This window comes from Bombina bombina, chromosome 3 (assembly GCF_027579735.1).
Source record: "Bombina bombina isolate aBomBom1 chromosome 3, aBomBom1.pri, whole genome shotgun sequence".
Taxonomy (NCBI): Eukaryota; Metazoa; Chordata; class Amphibia; order Anura; family Bombinatoridae; genus Bombina; species Bombina bombina.
Window position 1 is genome coordinate 213,774,033 of NC_069501.1, and position 21,208 is coordinate 213,795,240.

The window sequence follows — 21,208 nt, forward strand, 5'->3', positions numbered from 1 at the left end:
ACTCAGACTGGACAAAAGTAAACAGTGGGGTCCCTTAAGTATCAGTAGTGGGCTCTGTTCTTTTTAATATTTTTATAATAACTTATAGGAAGGATTAAATGCCAACATGCAGATGATACAAAAACGTTTGTAAGGTGATTAGGTCAGTGCAGGATATAATAGCTTTACAAGGAAATGAGATTTAATACTGGTAAATATAAGATTACTGAGACTAAACGTAGCAAAAAAAGAGGAGAAAAATGATTTAAGCTAAGAATAAATGTGCAAGACAAGGTAGTGGCTTCTAAGGCTAATACAACACTAGTAAGTATTTAAAGAAGCATAGATAACAGGGAGGAAAGCATAATTATGTAGCTATATAAAACCCTGGTAAGACCTCACCTTGAGTAGGAAGTGCAGTTCTGGGGAACAAGTTGCAGAATTAGAAAGAGTTCAGAGAAGGCCATTAAACTAATAAGGGAAATAGAGGATTTAAACTATGAGGCTAGGTTAGCTAAATTAGGTCGGTTTACCCAAAAGGCGCTTAAAAGGTGATATGGGTACAAATATATTCAAGGCCCATATACAGAAGCTCTGTTTATTTAAACGTAATAGTTTGTGACAAGAAAGGAGATTTAACCCTTTCCGGTCCAATACATTTTTACATACTGCCCCAGCAGGTCTTATTTAATTTTCAGCAGGGAATAGAGCAGCCCGTGTATTGGCCATGAGCATCTGCTGGGGGCAGTATCGCACGGTATGCGCTCGGTCACCGCTGGCTCCACACTGAGTACAGGTGTATACTTGCAGCACCGGACACTGGACTTGGCCATCCGGTCCTTTCAGGCGGTGTGTGCTGTAGAATGCGGCAGATTCACAGTTATTTCTGCAGAATGCACAGCTCTGCTTCACTGCAATACTGCTTGAGCTTCAAGTGGGTGGAGAGAAAACAGCTCCATGCAGGAGACACTGGCAGCATCTTGTCATCCTCACGGGGCTCCAGCACCTTCAATCCTCTGATAAAAAGAGCGGAGAGTAATTGGTTCCGCTATAAGCTGGTAGTACCATCTTACCACGCCATACTTTTAAATTGCACAGCTAAATAGCAAGTCCAGCAAGTAATTGCTAGATGTCACTATTTAGCTGTGCAATTCAAAAGCAAAAAATCATGTCGGAATATATCCGTCATTGGACCGCAAGCGGTAAACCCTTTGTCGGATATATTCCGACACAGGACCGGAAAGGGTTAAAGAGACAGTAATGTCAAAATTAAACTTTCACCAATCAGATAGAACATGCAATTTGAAACAACTTTCCAATCTAGTTATATTATTTAATTTGATTTATTCTCTTTTTATCCTTAGTTGAAAAGCATACCTAGGTACGCTCAGGAGCAGCAGTACACTACAGGGGGCTAACTGATAATAAGGGGCTGCACATATAAGCCTCTTGTCACCCGTTGTGTTCAGCTCACTTCCAGTAATACATTGCTGCTCCTTCAACAAAGAATACCAAGCAAAGTACCTTAAAAAGTTGTTAAAAATTGCACTAACTGAATCAACAAATTTTGAATTTCATGTCCCTTTAATCTTTAATACTGTAAATGTTTTTTTCACTATAACAGCAATCAAATTGTGGAACCTCTTGCCTAAAGAGGTAGTGAATGCCAATACCTTGGATACATTTTAAACATCTTAGATACATTTATGGCTAAAAACAGAATTCAGGGATATAAATGCTTGTGTTAAATGGGTCGGCTTTCTAATTGTATTAACATAAGTGCAATTGGCTGCTTCTTTATTGTAAATCAGGTAGGATCTGTATAGGTTAAACTCTAGACTTCTTTCAACCTCATCTAATATGTTACGATGCTGCATGCACAATAATTACTAATTATTACAGAGCCAATGGGATTATCAGAGATAATGATTAAAAAGCGCACATAAAATAAATAGAAATACTTTTGCCAAATCTTACTATGTTAAGCAATAGCTACTGAGTTTGTAAATGTTCTGTTATGCGCATGAATGTGTTTCTATAGGCCAAATGCATTCAAAATAGCTTAACCTACTAAAGGCAATATAGAGACCGTGCCGCAATCAAGATATATTACCTCAGAAAAGCTTTGGCAGTGCTTACAAAACTTTTTTTTTTTTTTTTTAATTATGATAGTCCTATTTTATTGTATTGTTTATATGACTGACACAAACACTTTATTTACATAAAAAATAAAATAATGTGCACTGCAAAATATATATGGCAATTTAACATAAATTGTTTCTATAAAAACCTTTTAGTACTAAAGTGGACAACTAAAATGTGGGCTCTTTTCAACCTTAGACCTTTCTGTGTGGCACTCTCAGCTGATGGTCCCAGTAGATAATTAATGTGATATAGATGACACCATTCAGTGAATTTGCCTTTTAATTCCTCATAGCTTCTATGTATCTCATATCTAGGTCACCTTAATATCACATATTGTAAAATTGCTGATGCCGGTCTCATTGCAGCTAAGTGAACTAAAAGGTATGTAGTTACTACTTCACAGCAATTATAAAAGTAAGTCTTGCTTCAGTGGCATCAAAATGATCCTCTCAGATTTCATTTGCACTCAGGTTGGCCTCTCCAGAAGTAGAAAAAGGGATAACACGTCTATCTATGGAGACATCAAAGGGATTCTTACAGGATACTGCTCTCCAAAGTTCTGCATCTGTAACTAGCAAGCTCAAGTATCTGGGATTCAGCTGATCATGAGTCAGCAGGTAATCCCCTTAATGCAGCACTAGCAAGCAGCTCACAAGCCTGTATAGCACAATAGTCACATTCAAGTTCAGAAGGAGAGGAGGGGGCAAATATACTAGCACAGTAATGACCAACTGATGACATCCATTTATATCACAGGAGAGCAATTAGCAGACTCAACAGTGCAAAAAGCTTCCGCACAACTGCTATTATGCATGGAAATGAGGAGATGAAGTAACTATTTGACAGCTCCCAAGAGTATTGTTACTTCTGGCTTCTAGCCCCTCCGCGCACTCTACACAAAACTATTATATTTATTAGAAAAAGTGGTTGACAATATGTTTGCATAATAAATTTATTGACAACCAATTTATTTTCATGGACACAGTAGAGTGTAGACAAAACTACATCTCACAACTTCTCACTCATCCCTACCGCCTCTAGATTATCTTCAGACAAGACACTTATTAATGTGCAATACCAAGCAAATCTGTTGTAAATGTGATCTGTTGTGCACCATCTTGATCATGTGCTCAGCACTTCTAAATGGCTGCAGTAAATGAAAGTAACAATTAACTCTTGAATTTACACATTTACTCTCATGCTCACCTATGTGTGCTGAGACGCACAGTTTATGATTCCCTTTACAAGAGCTACACTGGATCCCAATAATCTTTAGAAATTGTGAAGGATAAACACATAACTCCATTTTCCATCATTAGTTTTGCTTTGATATTATTTATATACATAATACACTAATATTATTAATTATTCCAGCTATAATTTGGAAACAATGTAAACAATGCACAGGTAAACGACATTCTATATAAATGTTAAAGCAAATGTCCACCCATACTACCCAAATGACATCATCTGTAAGACAGCAAATTAGCATACACATATTGCAGAGACACACAATATGAACTTATAAAAGGGTAAATCAAAGCTTCTTAACTGCCAGTTTTCACTCATAACTTCCAAGCATAACGCAGGCTGGTTACTCACTGGAAATTATTAACCCACCTGTGCTTGATAATGACAATGATCAAACAATTCTTTCCACTTTTAGCTTTTCTTTTGTTGCTAAAATGGCCATCTCTCTCTCTCTTAGTAAGAAGTGCCTATCCGCAAATGAGCATGAGAAGTGCTTATCGGTATATTAGCTGATTCAACTGTATTAGTTTAGACAACTTTTACACCCCATTTTTTTATTGAATTATTTATTTTTATTTATTTATTTATAAAATATTTTACCAGGAAGGATACAATTTCTCTTGTTTTCAAGTATGTCCTGGGTCCACAAAACATTGCATTGATACAATAGGGTACAATAAAATTCAAAAACAATAATAATACACAATAGATGCAATTTTTTTTTACATAGAACAGGTAAGAAATATATAATCAACCATGACAGGTGCATACTGTTTTGAGATATATAGAGAGGGATCTCTTAAAGTATATTAGGCTTGGGGAAGGTTTGAAAGTGTGCGGGAGGTCATTCCATAACTGTAGCGCTCGGTAGGAAAAGGAGGATTGAGCTGCTTTCTTTTTGTATGGAGGCAAGCTAAATAATGTGCTGGTACTGGATCGGAGGTGGGAATAGCCGAGGAGAGCATTCGCTTTCCAGAAAGGCACTTAAACACATTTAGGTGATGCTTTTTCACATGGATGACAGAAAATGTTTAAAGGGACACTGAACCCAATTTTTTTCTTTCATGATTCAGATAGAGCATGCAATTTTAAGCAACTTTCTAATTTACTCCTATTATCAATTTGTCTTTGTTCTCTTGCTATGTTTATTTGAAAAAGAAGGCATCTAAGCTATTTGTTTGGCTCAGAACACTGGACAGCACTTGTTCATTGGTGGATGAATTTATCCACCAATCAGCAAGGACAACCCAGGTTGTTCACAAAAAAATGGGCCGGCATCTAAACTTACATTCTTGCTTTTCAAATAAAGATACCAAGAGAATGAAGAAAATTTGATAATAGGAGTAAATTAGAAAATTGCATGCTCTATCTGAATCACGAAACAAAAAACTTTGGGTTCAGTGTCCCTTTAAGTAATGTTGTTTTAAGGATTAATGTAGCATTCCAGCTACTGACTATCTAACCTGCTCTATATCTCTTCAAGCTGTACCTACATACTTGTGGTGAGAATTCAATCCCACACGTTAAGATTTGTGGACTCTCACCATCATATGAAAGAAATATTAATAACGGCACTGTAGTCCAAACAGCGTCTTATGGATGAACAATAAAGTGGGGCTCTAACTCTCAATTACTTCTGAGAGTGATCTGCCAATTAAAGACATGGAAAGTTAAAAACATTCTTAGTTTAAAAACAAAAAAAGAAATTGGAGCGACTTTTAGAACACCTACTGTTTTTTTACAACTTGCCAACAGTTTGTAGTACTAAACGGTTTAGCAGATTTCTCTAACTGTGTGGCAAGGAAATAGTTACTGCCTTCAAAAATACCAGAACAGAACAGGAAACCGATGCCCTTGGTATGTTTCTAATTATCCTGACAATTGCCAGTGCTGGGAAGGAAATAAAGTAAAATGATCTGAACGGTTATGTGGAAATGTAATTTAGATGTAACACAAGGCATATTGCAATTGTCAAATAAACCAGGCAAAAGAAAACTAAAGCAACATCAATGGTTATAGGACGGGCAATTGTAGGAATTCTGACATTTAAATGGTACACAGAACATTTCTCCTGACATTCTTTCTGCCATTTATAAGATTATGCAGAACAAATTTAAGCATTCAAATACTGAATGTAACACTTAAATATTCAAATGATACATTCAATAAAGGGAAAATTAAAAAAATTGCCAAACCAAATGCAGCCATATATTCTAAGCAAATGTGCTCAAAGATTTATCCTTCCATAACAAGGATGCAATTTTATCTTCATAAATGTGCATCTGAAGAAAGTCACAATGAGCCATATAATCTATACTTAAAGGGACATCAAACACATTTTGCTGTAAGGGCTATTTTGCCCCAACACAACTCGGTATAAGTAAATTGTGTAGTATATCTGAATCACGAAATAGAATTTTGGGTTTTATGCCCCTTTAATACTAATAAAACCCCTGTTTAAATCCCTTAGGGAGACATGCAGACAAACCTCTGGTTGTGAACACAACAGGTTATTTACACACGTCACCTATTAGCATTCCTACACACTATTAAAAGAGATCAAGCAACATACAGGACCATTAACCTGTTATCGCTAAACCCCTGAAATTGTCATTTTGGGTTTCATATCCCTTTAAGCCCTTAGTGACCAGACCACTTTTTCATTTTCTGACCGTTTGGGACCAGGGCTAGTTTTACATTTCTGCTGTGTTTGTGTTTAGCTGTAATTTTCATTTTACTCATTTACTGTACCCACACATATTATATACTGTTTTTCTCGCCATTAAATGGATATTCTAAAGATACCATTATTTTCATTATATCTTATAATTTACTATAAAAAAATATATAAAATATGATGAAAAAATTGAAAACCCCCCCACACTTTTTCTAACTTTGACCCACAAAATCTGTTACACTTCTACAAGCACCAAAAAACACCCATGCTAAATAGTTTCTACATTTTGTCCTGAGTTTAGAATTACCTAATGTTTACATGTTCTTTGCTTTTTTTGCAAGTTATAGGGCAATAAATACAAGTAGCACTTTGCTATTTCCAAAACATTTTTTTTCAAAATTAGCGAGTTACATTGCATCACTGATATCTGTCAAGAATCCCTGAATATCCCTTGACATGTATATATGTTTTTTTAATAGACAACGCAAAGTATTTATCTAGGCCCATTTCGGAATATTTCATGCCACCATTTCACCGCCAAATGCGATCAAATAAAAAAAAAAGTTCACTTTTTCACAAACTTTAGGTTTCCCACTGAAATTATTTACAAATAGTTAGTGCAATCATGGCACAAATAGTTGTAAATGCTTCTCTGGGATCCCCTTTGTTCAGAAATAGCAGACATGTATGGCTTTGGCATTGCTTTTTGGTAATTAGAAGGCTGCTAGCTAAATGCTGCTGCGCACCACACTTGTATAATGCCCAGCAGTTAAGGGGTTAATTAGGTAGCTTGAAGGGTTAATTTTAGCTTCAATGTAGAGATCAGCCTGACACATCCCACCGACTGATCCCTCCCTGACCCCCCTCAAACAGCTCTCTTCCCTTCCCCACCTCACAATCGTCACTGCCATCTTAAGTACTGGCAGAAAGTCTGCCAGTACTAAAATAAAAGCCATTTTTTTTTTTATATATTCAGTTTGCAGTGATGGCTCCCCCCTTAGCCCCCAACCTCCCTGATCCCCCCAATACATCTCTCCCCTCTACCTATTTTCCACCATCTTGGGAACTGGCAGTTGTCTGCCAGTACCCAATATGCCCCAAATAATGTGTTTTTATTTATATTTTTAGTTTAAAAACAAAAAACAACAACTAATTTCTGTAGTGTAGCTGCCCCCCCTCAATACCCTATCCCCCCTTCCCCCTCAAAGATCCCATGCAAAATCATTGATCCCCCCCTCTGTGTTCTTCCTTCCTACACAATGTAACTTAGTAAATGCGGCGTGCAAACACGCCCCCACCCGGCCGCACTCCCGCACCGGCGTGCAACCCGGATGTGAGATGCGATCCGGATCCAGTAACATCGATGGGCCGCCCACCCGCCTCCCTACTACAGCGCCCACCCACCAACAATCAGAGCCATTGCCGCTGATGCGGGCCACAGAGTGGGACGTTAATGGTAGTTTTTTCGAGGACGTACCTGGCACGTCCTCGGTCGTTAAGGGGTTAAAGGGACACTAAACCAATTTTTTTCTTTCATTATTCAGATAGACCATGCAATTTTAAGCAACTTTCTAATTTACTCCTATTACCAATTTTTCTTTGTTCTCTTGCTATCTTTATTTAAAAAGCAGGAATGTAATGCATAGGAGCCGGCCCATTTTTGGTTGAGAACCTGGGTTATGCTTGCTTATTGGTGGGTAAATGTAAGCCTCCAATAAGCAAGCGCTATCCATGGTGCTGAACCTAAAATGGTCTGGCTGCTAAGATTTATTACATTCCTGCTTTTAAAATAAAGATAGCAAGAGAACGAAGAAAAAATGATAATAGCAGTAAATTATAAAGTTGCTTAAAATTCCATGCTCTATCTGAATCATGAAAGAAAAAAAATTGGGTTTCCGTGTCCCTTTAAGGAGCTACTCATTAATTAATGACAAATACATTGGGCTCTATTTATCAAGGTCTGGCGGACCTGATCCGACACTGCGGATCAGATCCGCCAGACCTCGCTGAATATGGCGAGCAATACGCTCGCCGTATTCAGCATTGTACCAGCAGCTCACAAGAGCTGCTGGTGCAATGCCGCCCTCTGCAGACTCGAGGCCAATAGGCCGCCAGCAGGGGGGTGTCAATCAACCCGATCGTACTCAATCGGGTTGATTTCCGGCTATGTCTGTCCGCCTGCTCAGAGCAGGCAGGCAGGTTATGGAGCAGCAGTCTACACGGGGCATCAATCTCCATTCGGAGCTTGATACATATGCCCCATACTCTGTAATGCATTACGATGGTATTGTAAATGTATCAATTCTCAAATGTCTTCCAAATTGTGCTCAACAAAAATAATATTACAAACCAATTCAATCCTTTAAAGGGCCACTAAAGTCAAAATCAAAGTTTAATGATTAAGATAAAGCACAATTAAACAAACAAAAAACCTTTCCAATATTCTTCCATTATCAAAATGTACACATTTTTATATGCACACTTTCTGAGGCTTCAGTTACTACTGAGCATGTGCAAAAGTGCACAGTATATACATATATGCATATTGTGATTGGCTGATGTCTGCATATTGTATATGCATATTGTGATTGGCTGATACAGGGGGAGGGAAATTTGCTAGAAATTGTACTGCTCATTTCAATTGCTATTGCATTGTCTTTTTATTGTGTATTTGTCAATTATTGAGTTCTAATGTATTTAGTAGTCCTTTAAAAGGATTTTAATGACCTCTTGAGTTTGTGTAAAAACTGTACTTTGTCCCAGTCTCCACAGAGAGGCCAAAAAACTAAATATGTAAAATAGATTTTCAAAATGCTGCAAATAGCCTTAACTAGCTGTTTGATTTGCAGGTTATAGAATTAGATTTTTGGTCTCTCTACGGAGCTTGAGTCAATACACGATTTTTACACAAAAGCAAGAGGTATTTACGGGATATCAATCCCAAAATGTTTCTTTCATGATTCAGATAGAGCTTGGGATTTTAAACAACTTTTTAATTTAATTCTATTTTCAATTTTTCTTAGTTCTCTTGGTATCTTTTGTTGAAAAGTCGGGACGTATGCTGAGGAGCCGGCCCATTTCTGGAGCACTATACGGCAGCAGTTTTGCACTAGATGGCAGCACTATTTTCTATATAGAATAGCATGGAAAGGAAGCTAATTTGATAATATTAGTAAATTAGAAACCTTTTTAAAACGGTATGTTCTGTCTGAATCACAAAAGAAAATGTTTGGGTTTCATATCTCTTTAATGCCCCGAAAAAAATTGAACGCACAGAAGAAGGATTATTTTCAATGAAATTATCTGTGACTGTTATTGATGTAAAAGCTCATATGACTAAATAAAACTGATCATAGCTGATAGTTATATAGCGCGACATTATGTCCTAACATTCAATTAAGTTATGCAGAAATGAGGGGCTTTATTATGTGTTTATGTTCCCTCCCCAATGTCTTTACACTACACAAACCGTAATATAATACAGAAACATCAATTCACATATTAATCGTCTGATGCAATTCTTGTAGGCAACAGGGAAGTTTTAATAAATATTAAACATCTGAGTTCTAGACAGATGTTAACTTAGTGGAAATGAATCACTCAGGTCTGAAGGATCTTGGTTGTTTTTATAGCAATGTGATCTCATCAGTGACATCAGTGACATTAGTACACACACAAGCACCTTTAGACAGCCAGACATGCCTAATCCTAAAGTCATCCGTTTCAAACTGGAACCAAGGCTATTGAACTTTTTATCAGTAGACATTAATGAGAGATGAGTCTGGAACTCAAGAATTACTTTAAGTTAAAACAAAAAGTCAAATGATTTCCTTTAAAATGTTTTGCAAATACATAAAATAAGTATTCAGAAACATCTTACTGGAACACAGCACCTTTTGCAATAATTACCACAACTGCACAAATGCATAGTATAAATTTATTTTATATAAATTACATTGGATTTACAGTCACCTAGTGGTCCTTGGCTGCCAGACAACTCTCGCTTATGTATAAGAACACATTGACTGAAGAACAATTCCAATAAAAAAAATAACTGGACCAATTTTCAATCATGGTCAGCAACAACAAAAAAGATGTTATTTGTGTTTATTTCATATGACAAGTTAAATGTTCAGTATCTGCCCTTTCATACTAATACAGTATTTGTATATAGGCTATTTAACAGCAACTGCATATAACACTGATACCCAACCAATTTCCGGGGCCCTCTAATCCTGTGTTTTTATCTGGTCTCTACATATCCTCATTTAAAACTCCTCCTCTCTACTGGCTCTCTCATGTCCTCTCTACACACAACAGGTATGGTGTACATGAGCAAACCTGTGACACTTATCTTGTTATAGAGTTGTTTATTTGAAATGTTATATATAGAACTATATATTCTAGTGTTGATTAATATCATTTGTAAATGTTTTCTCTATAGCCCCTGCAAGTAAAAAAAATGCCACCGTTTCCCTGTAAAGACCGGAATCCTCATGATGTAATGGGTGAACATTCTACATTTAACCACTAAATGACTACCCTATCATTTTTGGCATCATATACATTCAAGTGAGGATACGTCTATATATCATAAAAAAATAAATAATAGAAAAACGTCCCAAGTTTCCAGTGGTACAATGACAGCGCATCATGGATAGTGCAGCAGCTGCCATACATATCACAATGTGCCCTAACAAGGCTCATGCTCCTATGCCACCAGGGATTCCAGTGGAACAGATGCCAGCTCATAGTACAGATTCTATGTCAGCAGCTGCCCCTTCCTCAAAAGCCCATCCACTGGAGGCTGCATCACAAGGCTTCAGCCAAGTCCAAAAGATCTTAGAGCTCATACTGTACCCTCCATAATGACTGATTTGGGACTATACAAATATCTTTTCACTTGTATATTTTTTATTTTCTATATAAAAGATACTCATTTAAAGCCTATTAAGATTGCAGTTGGAGTCGTATAGAGATATAGGGCTTGTATAATCTGTTGGTTGCTAACAGTTACATGACTATAAGCACAAGAGTTTGGTCAGTGCCCTGCAGCGACTATGATGTAATTAGTGTTGAGATAATGCTGGGAACTTATCACAGACTGTTTGAAATGTACCAAGAGTTCACTTGTTTGATGTCCGTGCTCACAATTATGCTGCTCTCTTTCTGTGTAACTCTCCCAAACAGGCTGAGAACCCCCCCCCCCCCCCACTGAAAATGTTTAAAAAGAGTCTCAATAAACATATGTGCATAAGTAAATGTACAGCACATAAACATCACACTCTTTACCATACTAATGTGCACGCTGAGTAAATCATACATTAATTATACTGTGTGCAAAACAAAGGCATTAAAGTCTCTGGCAGAAAAATGGGCTAAAACAAACTGCAGTAGTTGCACTTTTACTTTAATAATTCAAATTTCAAATTCTGCATATGGTGATTACAAGTTCAGCCAACAAACAGAATGTAATTTACAGCTTCTCGTCACGTTTTATTTTGGTGATATTTCCTCAAACCTGGTCTATTTTTAATATTGTAAATAAATAATAATATACACACAGGCTTACTGCATACATTCAGTATATTAATAATACATATTAGTAAGTAACACAGGTAGACAGTGAAGTTTACAAATACATTTGCTTGTCTGGTCATTTGAAGATACAATGTAGGTGGCATTAATATTATAATACAATTTCTACTTAATATTAATTAAAACATTTTGTTAGAAAATGATGTATAAAACACACTTACAGCAGGACAAAGAAACAATTAGTGTAAAACTGGATATTTATCCACTTGATAAATGAGTGAATACACTTTCAGTACTTTAGTAAACATCTGTGAACAATGAAACCAAGCAAGATATGACATATGATATAATGTAATCATAATAAGTCTGGAGCTAGGTATGTATTACTGATAAAGGGAATTCATTCAATGGGTTTTATGTGATGCATAGTATATACCTATACACAGGGCTTGACATTTCCAGTGGTCCCAGACGACTTAGAAATGGCAGTGGATGAAAAATTTGACTTTTTCCTATTTTTAACATTGAGTGGACTACTAACTTCTTCCATCTGGGCTAGTAGCCTTTAACCCCTGACTAGTAAACCATAGTGATATTTTTCCACCCCTGTCTATACAGTTATTGGGACTAAATATGAAAGAAAATTATTACCATCCTGAAAAATGCTGATTAAAAAAAACTAAAGCGAGGGACAGAAAAGCTACTGGTATAAGGAATGTTCTAAGCCTCACAGTACATTCTCTCTGATATTGCACACATATACCATGGGATTTCAATCATGTAAAACACTGCAGCTCTCGTGCTAATTAGACTAACCATGTATCTAAAGTACAGCTGAGCATAGCATTAAAGGCTCCATGCTCCTCATTTCCATGGGTTTGTGGTTCACCAGTAATAAGCCCTACACTAAATAGAAACATCTGTATTCATTGGTATGTTTGTTCTAAAATTGTCCATTTCAATCCATAATTGAAATGAAGTCAGTGCCAAGTTATTGGTTTCCATGGTTTGAACCAATAACAAAAGTAGAATTGCTGTCAGGACTTAGATCATTAAAGAAACATATAGGAGAATGTCTCTCTTACACAAGTACTTTGCCCCTTTACACAGCACAGCATTAAACTGGTGAAGTTTTTCAGTTACCTTTTGTCGGAGCAGCTTGCTGCGCACTCTGCCCCAGAGTCGTGCCCCTGTGTTACCAGAACGTTTGGCCCCCGTTTCCTCTATTCTTTCAAGGCAGCAGTGCTCGAGATGCTCACACACAGAGTTCAGGTTGCAGTCCGTCTGCATTAACACCTCTGTCATGGTCAGCTGCAGCCAATAAATACTATGATGGGTACTTTCACTCCCCAGCTGATCCAATCTCCCCTGTCACCTTCTGAGCAGACGTATTGACTCTTTTCAGGCACCTGTACAAAGAATGACCAGCTTCCTGCCTCCCACAGTTCACTTCTCACACCTTGCACAGATTCCCATTCTTGCACAAGATAACAATCAATGAAAGTATTCCCATCAGCACGTACTGGACTGACAGCTCAGCTTCCTACTCTGAGCAAATAGAGAACTGGTGTGCAGATAACAAGCTCCAGGAAATCACTGGTGGGACTTACATAGATCTGAGTGCCAGAGTATTAGAGACCCAGAGAAGGTGATTCAAAAGGCAGCCCCTTCTCTGCTTACTCCTCCCCCTCCCCTTCTGTGTTCTACCCCTACATATTTAACCGCTTATGTATCACGCAGTGCAAAGGATGAAAAGATAGAACTTTGTTTAACACAGTAACATAAAACCGATGCAAGAAATCAAAGCTAATAATGCTGCACTATTTCTAATTGAATCCCTATGTGGCACCTGATATATGCGTTTAGCACTATATCAGCATAAACAGATGCTTCTTATGTTTATGAATATTAAAGTTAATCTCCATGCAGTATTTATCAAACTGATATTAAAAGCTACCAACCACAACATTTTTAAGAACCAGTTCATCCAGAGAAATTGAGATCATTGTTGCAAATAAAACTGTATGAAATAAAAAAACATCAATACTTTGAATAAAAAAGTATATACAACCAAAACAAAAAAATATTATTTACTGCTATTGTTGAGCTAATGTTTAAAAAAAAAAGAAAAAAAAAAGAAAGCAGAAACTTAAAATAAATTACAAGCAGCATTGGCATCTGAAGAGTTAAGAATGTACAAACCAGGTCATGGGTGCATTACAGACAGCATGAGTAACTGGGTCAGAACGAACCTTTCCTCTTATGAGAACACTGCTTTTATAGACTCTTTCAGAATCTTGGATGGGATATGTTTTCCCATAATTTCCAATCTATCTGGCAGATATAATTTCCCAGTAACATATACCCCTATAAGTTAGTCATAAGAGTTCCCATGCTGGTAATGCATACATCTGTATTTAGTAAGAAGATACAAAATACTGACAATCATCTATTAAAGGGACATGAAACCCAAAAATGTTCTTTCATGGTTTAGGTAGAACATATAATTTTAAGCAACTTTCCAGTTTACTTCTATTAACAAATGTGCTTCATTCTCTTGATATCATTTGTTGAAGGAGCAGCAATGCACTACTGGTTTCTAACTAAACACATGGGTGACCCAATGACAATTGTTATATATCTGTAGCCCACAATCAGCAGCGAGAACCTAGGTTCTTTGCTGCTTCTGAGCTTACCTAGATAACCTTTCAGCAGAGGATAACAAGATAAGGAAGCAAATGAAATAATAGAAGTAAATTGGAAATGTTTTTAAAATTGTATTCTCTATCTGAATCATGAAAGAAAAAAATGGGGTTTCATGTCCCTTTAAATACAGGAATTGATATGGTTTTCCTCATATGCCTTTCATTTCTACTATCCATACAGAGGCCCTGATGATCCAAAAACCTGCAATGCAGTGATATATTCAAATGGGATATGTGGCATTGCTGAGGGGCGTTCTACTATACCGCCACCCATATAGTAAAACACCTCTTGGCAATGCTTCCTTTCTCTACATTGGCGATGTAAAGTAAAGGATGCCTTTTGCATATATCGCAGATTAGCACAAAACAAATAAACGTACTGCAGCCTACACTATTAACCCCAAACCTAACCCACCAACGCAATTACCCCTACACTAGTTAACCCCTATACCACCATTACATCCACCTCAACAAACCACCTAACCTATTAACCCCATACCGCCACTACCCCCACAGCAATAAAGTGATCATAGCTATTTTGCCAGTCTAAAATAAACAGTCTAAATAAAAAAAAAACTACACTAAAAAAAACTAACTGGTAAAAAAGTATATTTTTTATATAGGTATGCCTTGCATTTCTATTGGCTGATTTTCCAATTCAATTTAAAATCAGCCAATTAGAAAAGGTTTCATTCTATTTGCTAATTTGAAATTTTGGAAGATCTCCTGAATCTGGGCATTCTTTAGGTTTGCTGTCTATGTTGTGTATTCTAAGTGAGGTTGTGAACTTAATTAGGATAGTACTAATGTATAGGGTAGTGCTTGGTTTGAACAAACATCTAGGTGCATAATTTAGTGCTATCAGTCACACATACTTTGCCTTTAAATGTTAACAAAAGAAGGGCATTTTTACCAGATTATAAATAAAGTGTTTTAAAATACAAGTTTTATTTAAAAAACAAAACAAAAAAACCTACTTAAAAATGACTAACAAAACATACTGTAATTAGTATGGGTCTTATATAGTTCATTCCATTAAAATGCCTAACCGTTAAAATTCAGCCTGACCAAATAATCAAATTCCCTTGTGTGCTCCTTTCTGTACAGGAGGTTTCAGTTAGTAAAGTGATGTCACTACATATTCCCTACCAATGAAAGTTAGGGTCACACCGTGGGGACCTGCCTGCAAGTAGTTACTTGGATTGAAGGGGATAGGCTAATCACATGGTCACAAATAGATTTTTAAGATCAGAAAGAGGGTTTAAAACTTAAAATGTTAAACAACATACAATTAATGTGACCCATGAGGACACAATTAAAAAGTGATCAGCACATACTGTTTTAAGCATTTGTACTCCAGGCACTAGCACAATTAGTTGTTCACAGTAACCATGATTCTTTCATTAGTTGTTACGATCTTTAGTAAACAATGCAGCAGTGCAGCCAGTAAGGCCAGTCCAATACTTGGTTGCATTGGGAAAGGTATTAGTAGCAGAAATAACAAAACAAGGGGTCACAAGGAAGCCTTTTTTTTTTTTACAGAAAGGGTGGTAGACTCATGGAACACACTTCCAATAGGGGTCAAGGACAGTAAAATAATTAATAAATGTCTGGGATGTGTAAAAGGCTATGCTAAGAAAACAGTAATATAGGTAGACTTGATGGCCCTTTTAGTTCTTATCCACCATCAAATTCTATGTTTCAAAACCAGAGGTTTTTAAAAGAAGCAACACTGGAATTTACTTTCCCCTAAATGATCATGAACAAATTATAGAAAGTGAATTTATCAAACACACACACATCAATCTATATACTGTATATACACACGCATCTATATGTATTTATATTCACATACATCTCTATATACTGTATACACATACTGTACATCTATATATATTTATCTATATACTTTCTACAGTCACAGACCTATCTATATGTCTCTATAAAATGTAGCCATTAATCAGCAAGTGCTACCCAGGGTCTGAACCAAAAATGAGCTGGCTCCTAAGCTTACATTCTTGCTTTTTCAAATAAAGATACCAAGAGAACAAAGAAAAAAAATGATAATATGAGTAAATTAGAAAGTTGCTTAAAATTGCATGTCTGAATCATGAAAAAACAAAAGCAAACTTGAAACTTGGGTTTCATATCCCTTTAAGTATGCATAGTAAAAGACACTTGCAATATACTTTCATTATTTATTTTTCCTGTTTCATGTACACTGCAGACAGCACAAATCAAACCAAAATCAAAATATATTTTCTTAAAAGGACAGTCTACACTAAAATTGTTATTGTTTAAAAAGATAGACAACACCTTTACTACCCATTCCCCAGCTTTGTACAACCAACATTGATATATTAATATACGTTATAATATTTACCAGAGGTAAAAGTATATTAATATAACTGTGTTGGTTATACAAAACTGGGGAATGGGTAATAAAGGGATTATCTATCTTTCTAAACAATAAACAATTCTATTGTAGACTGTCCCTTTAACTGGTGTCAGCAGAAGTGATGAGCTAAGAAACTGGAAGAATCTACGTCCAACACCAAAGAGGAAGTGATGTATTATTATTCAAACTAATTTCCTTTTATTTTAAGGTTATGGCCTCTAGTTATCAAGCCGTCTACTTTCTAGCATTTGCCGGCCCCAATACGCCGCCGCGGACCTGAATACGTTTATCAAGAAAGCAGTCAAAAAGCCGCGCACCAAGCACTGGCTTTTTTACAGCTTTCTTGCAAGCCTGTCACTAAGCACCCACACTATACTATACTGTTTTATCCCCTATACAGCCGCTCCCGGAGCCCCCCACAACTAAATAAAGTTATTAACCCCTATCCTGCCGATCCCGGACCCCGCCGCAACTAAATAAATTGTTTAACCCCTAAACCACCGCTCCTGGACTCCGCTGCCACCTACATTATACCTATTAACCCCTAATCTTCCGCCCCCTATACCGCCGCCACCTACATAAAGTTATTAACCCCTATCCTGCCGATCCCAGACCATTTCATCAGCCAATCGGATTTTTCCTACCTTAATTCCGATTGGCTGATAGAATCCTATCAGCCAATCGGAATTCAAGGGACACCATCTTGGATGACTTCATTTAAAGGAACCGTCATTCTTCGTTTAGTCGTCGGGATCGATGGATGCTCCGCGTCGGATGTCTTCAAGATGGTGCCGCTCCTCGCCGGATGGAAGAAGATAGAAGATGCCGCTTGGATGAAGACTACTGCCCATCTGGAGGACCTCTTCTGGCCGGATTGGATGAAGACTTCTGCCCATCTGGAGGGCCACTTCGCCCGGATTCGTTGAGGACTTAGGCCCGGCTGGGTGAAGACGGCTCAAGGTAGGGTGATCTTCAATGGGGTAGTGTTAGGTTTTTTTAACGGGGGTTTGGGTGGGTTTTAGAGTAAGGTTGGGTGTGGGTGGTGGGTTTTAATGTTGGGGGGGTGTTTTTCTTTTTTTACAGGTAAAAGAGCTGATTACTTTGGGGCAATGCCCCGCAAAAAGCCCTTTTAAGGGCTATTTGTAATTTAGTTTAGGGTAGGGAATTTTATTATTTTGGGGGGATTTTTTATTTTATTAGGGGGCTTAGATTAGGTGTAATTAGTTTAAACTTCTTGTAATTTTTTTTTTTATTGTCTGTAATTTATAGTTTTTTTTTGTACTTTAGTTAATTTTAGTTATTTTTATTTAATTGTAGGTAATTGTATTTAATTAATTTAATTTATTTAATGGTAGTGTAGTGTTAGGTCGAATTGTAACTTAGGTTAGGATTTATTTTACAGGTACATTTGTAGTTATTTTAACTAGGTAGCTATTAAATAGTTAATAACTATTTAATAACTATTCTACCTAGTTAAAATAAATACAAAGTTGTCTGTAAAATAGATATAAACCCTAAGCTAGCTACAATGTAATTATTAATTATATTGTAGCTATCTTAGGGTTTATTTTATAGGTATTTAGTTTTAAATAGGAATAATTTATTTAATTATAGGAATATTTATTTAGATTCATTTAAATAATATTTAAGTTAGGGGGGGGTTAGGGTTAGACTTAGGTTTAGGGGTTAATAGATATAATGTAGGTGGTGGCGGCGGTGTAGGGGGGGCAGATTAGGGGTTAATAAATGTAATGTAGGTGGCGGTGTGCTCCGGGAGCGACGGTTTAGGGGTTAAACAATTAATTTATTTGCGGCGGGGTCCGGGATCGGCAGGATAGGGGTTAATAACTTTATGTAGGTGGTGGCGGTATAGGGGGCGGCAGATTAGGGGTTAATAGGTATAATGTAGGTGGCGGCGGGGTCAGGGAGCGGCGGTTTAGGGGTTAATAAATGTATTATAGTTGCGGCGGGGTCCGGGATCGGCGGTTTAGGGGTTAAACATTTTATTTAGCTGCGCCGGGGTCCGGGAGCGGCGGTTTAGGGGTTAATAAGTATAAAGTAGGTAGTGGCGGTGTAGGGGGGGGGCAGATTAGGGGTGTTTAGACTCGGGGTACATGTTAGGGTGTTAGGTGCAGACATTTCCCATAGGAATCAATGGGATATCGGGCAGCAGCGAACATGAGCTCTCGCTGCTGTCAGACTCCCATTGATTCCTATGGGATCCGCCGCCTCCAGGGAATAGTGGCGAGCGTACCTGGTTGTAGTTTGATAACTTCTAAAAGTAGTCAGATTGTGCCGAACTTGCGTTCGGAACATCTGTAGTGACGTAGCCATCGATCTGTGTCGGACTGAGTCCGCCGGATCGTATGTTACGTCACTAGATTCTACTTTTGCCGGTCTGTAGGGCTTGATAACTATGGTGAATCAGCCTCGCCACAAATATGCTGCGGAATTCCAGCGTATTTGCGGTTGACGGCCTAGAGGCCAATGGCTCTTACCAATAAGAAGATGGCTCGGCGTAGGGAAAAGTGTGATCCAGCAAAGTGAGCTGCTGTTTTAGAAAGGGACAGACTTAGGAAGAAGATTGCCAGGAGACAGAAAGAAAGTGCAACAAAGAAAGAGGAATTTTGTGACAAAGAACACAATAGGGTGAAGAAGTGGTATCATGAAAAAAGAAAGCAGAAGAAAATGTTAAGGTAGCTCAATATCAGCCTGGAGTTTCCTCAGTAACTTTCCAGACCAAGCAATCTCTAGGCAAAGCTTAGGAGCTTACCATCATCACCAGAAAACAAACAAGTCTTGTAGGAGATTACACCTCCTCCTCTGAAGATAATGATGATGTTGATTACTGCAAACACCTGACAATAAGGAGCAATCTATAACTGTAAATCTATTGATGTGCTAAACCTAATGACTGGGTTGTGGTCAGGTATGAAAATATGCTCTATCCTGGTGAGATACAGCTTTGCCTAATGAAGCTGAAGTGAAAGTAATACACCCATCAAAAACAGGAAAATATTATTACTGGCCTGAAAAGGTAGATTGGATTTGATATTAAAAAAATGGAAGCTTCTATTTCATGTGGAGGTACATGGGGCTCATAATATGACGTATTCAGGTATTTGTTGTTTTATTCTCTGTGATTCTACTAGAATGCTGAGATTATTCAAAAACGTGTATTAAATATCTATTTCAGATAAATACGTTATGCATTTATTATGTAGAACTAGTTTAATTTTATCTCATGTTCAAAACCAATAATCTTTAGACTTTTTACTTCTAACACCAAAATATTTTTTTTTTAGAAAATATGTGAAGCAACAGAGTTGAAAGGTTATAATCACTGAGGCTTGCAGTACACACTTTATGATTTCCACAGAAATACTGAGATAATTAAAAACTATGTGGAAAAACTCTCTAAATTCTAAGTCCAACACTATGGAATTGCCCATACAGAAACAAGGACAAAACGTAAAATGCATTGCCTAGAGAGATAAGGACAGTAGAGCAAAGATAGAACAAATACTGGGTTCTGATACATCCTTAGTTAAAGGAGAAACTACACTGAATAAAGCTAGATAGCTAATATAAATGAGTACTTATCTGTTGTCAGATTCACAGGTGATCTGTGGAACATGTTCATCTTCTGTCAAAGTATGATACTGCAAAGTGATTGCTGGCACTCCCTTTGCAGCTACAAAAGCTTCTACTCTTTTGGGAAGGCCTTTCACATAATTTAGGAATTTTTGCCCATTCAGCAAACAAAAAGCATTTGTGAGGTCAGACTAGACTAGAAGGTCTGGCTTGCAGTCAGCATTCCAAATCATTCTAAAGGTGTTCAATGTGGTTGAGTCAGTGTTCTGTGCAAGACTTTCAAGTTCCTTAACATTAAACTTTTAAAATCATGTCTTCATGGACCTCACTTTGAGCACTGGGGCATAGTCATGCTGGAACAGGCAAGGGCCCTTCATCAAACTGTTGCCACAAAGTAGGAAGAACCCTATTGTTTAAAATGGCTGCATCCTGTAGCATTAAGATGAGCCTTCATTGGAACTAAGGGGCCTTGCTGAACACTGAAAAACAGCCCTCTTCCACAAAAATGTACAGTAGGCATTATACATTCTCTAGAAATCTATCATGCCCAAATTCTTCCATCAGTCCCGTCAGATAGCAAAGCTAGATTTATCACTCCAGAAAATAAGTTTTCACTGCTCCAAAGTCTTTACACCATTCCAGTCAATACTTGGCAATGTGCATATAGATGTAAGGCTTGTGTACAGCTGCTCAGCTGTGAAAACCCATTTCATATAGCTCTTGACAGACAGTTGTTATGCTGATGTTGCTTCCAGCGGCAGTTTGGAATTCCGTAGTGAGTGATGCAACAGATAGGCGATTTTTACTCGCTACACTCTTCAGCACTCGAAGGCCCCATTATTTCAGTTTGTGTTGCTTACCACTTCATGGCTGGGCTGTTTTTGCTCCTAGATGCTTCTACTTCTCAACAGTAGCACTTAC

General features: G+C 37.4%; 1 protein-coding gene across 4 annotated transcripts in view; it reads right to left on the reverse strand.

Moving 5' to 3' along the window:
• ABR (ABR activator of RhoGEF and GTPase) overlaps positions 1-21,208 on the reverse strand; it is a 1,041,787-nt gene that overhangs the window by 25,436 nt on the left and 995,143 nt on the right. The window contains exon 1 of one of the 4 annotated variants that reach the window (XM_053706130.1): positions 12,734-13,196. The exons of the other annotated variants lie outside the window; for them this stretch is intronic. Within the exon in view, the coding sequence (XP_053562105.1) occupies positions 12,734-12,895 (162 nt within the window). The 5' untranslated portion in view covers positions 12,896-13,196. Of the gene's footprint in view, positions 1-12,733; positions 13,197-21,208 lie in introns of those variants that run through there. 4 annotated transcript variants of the gene reach the window in all.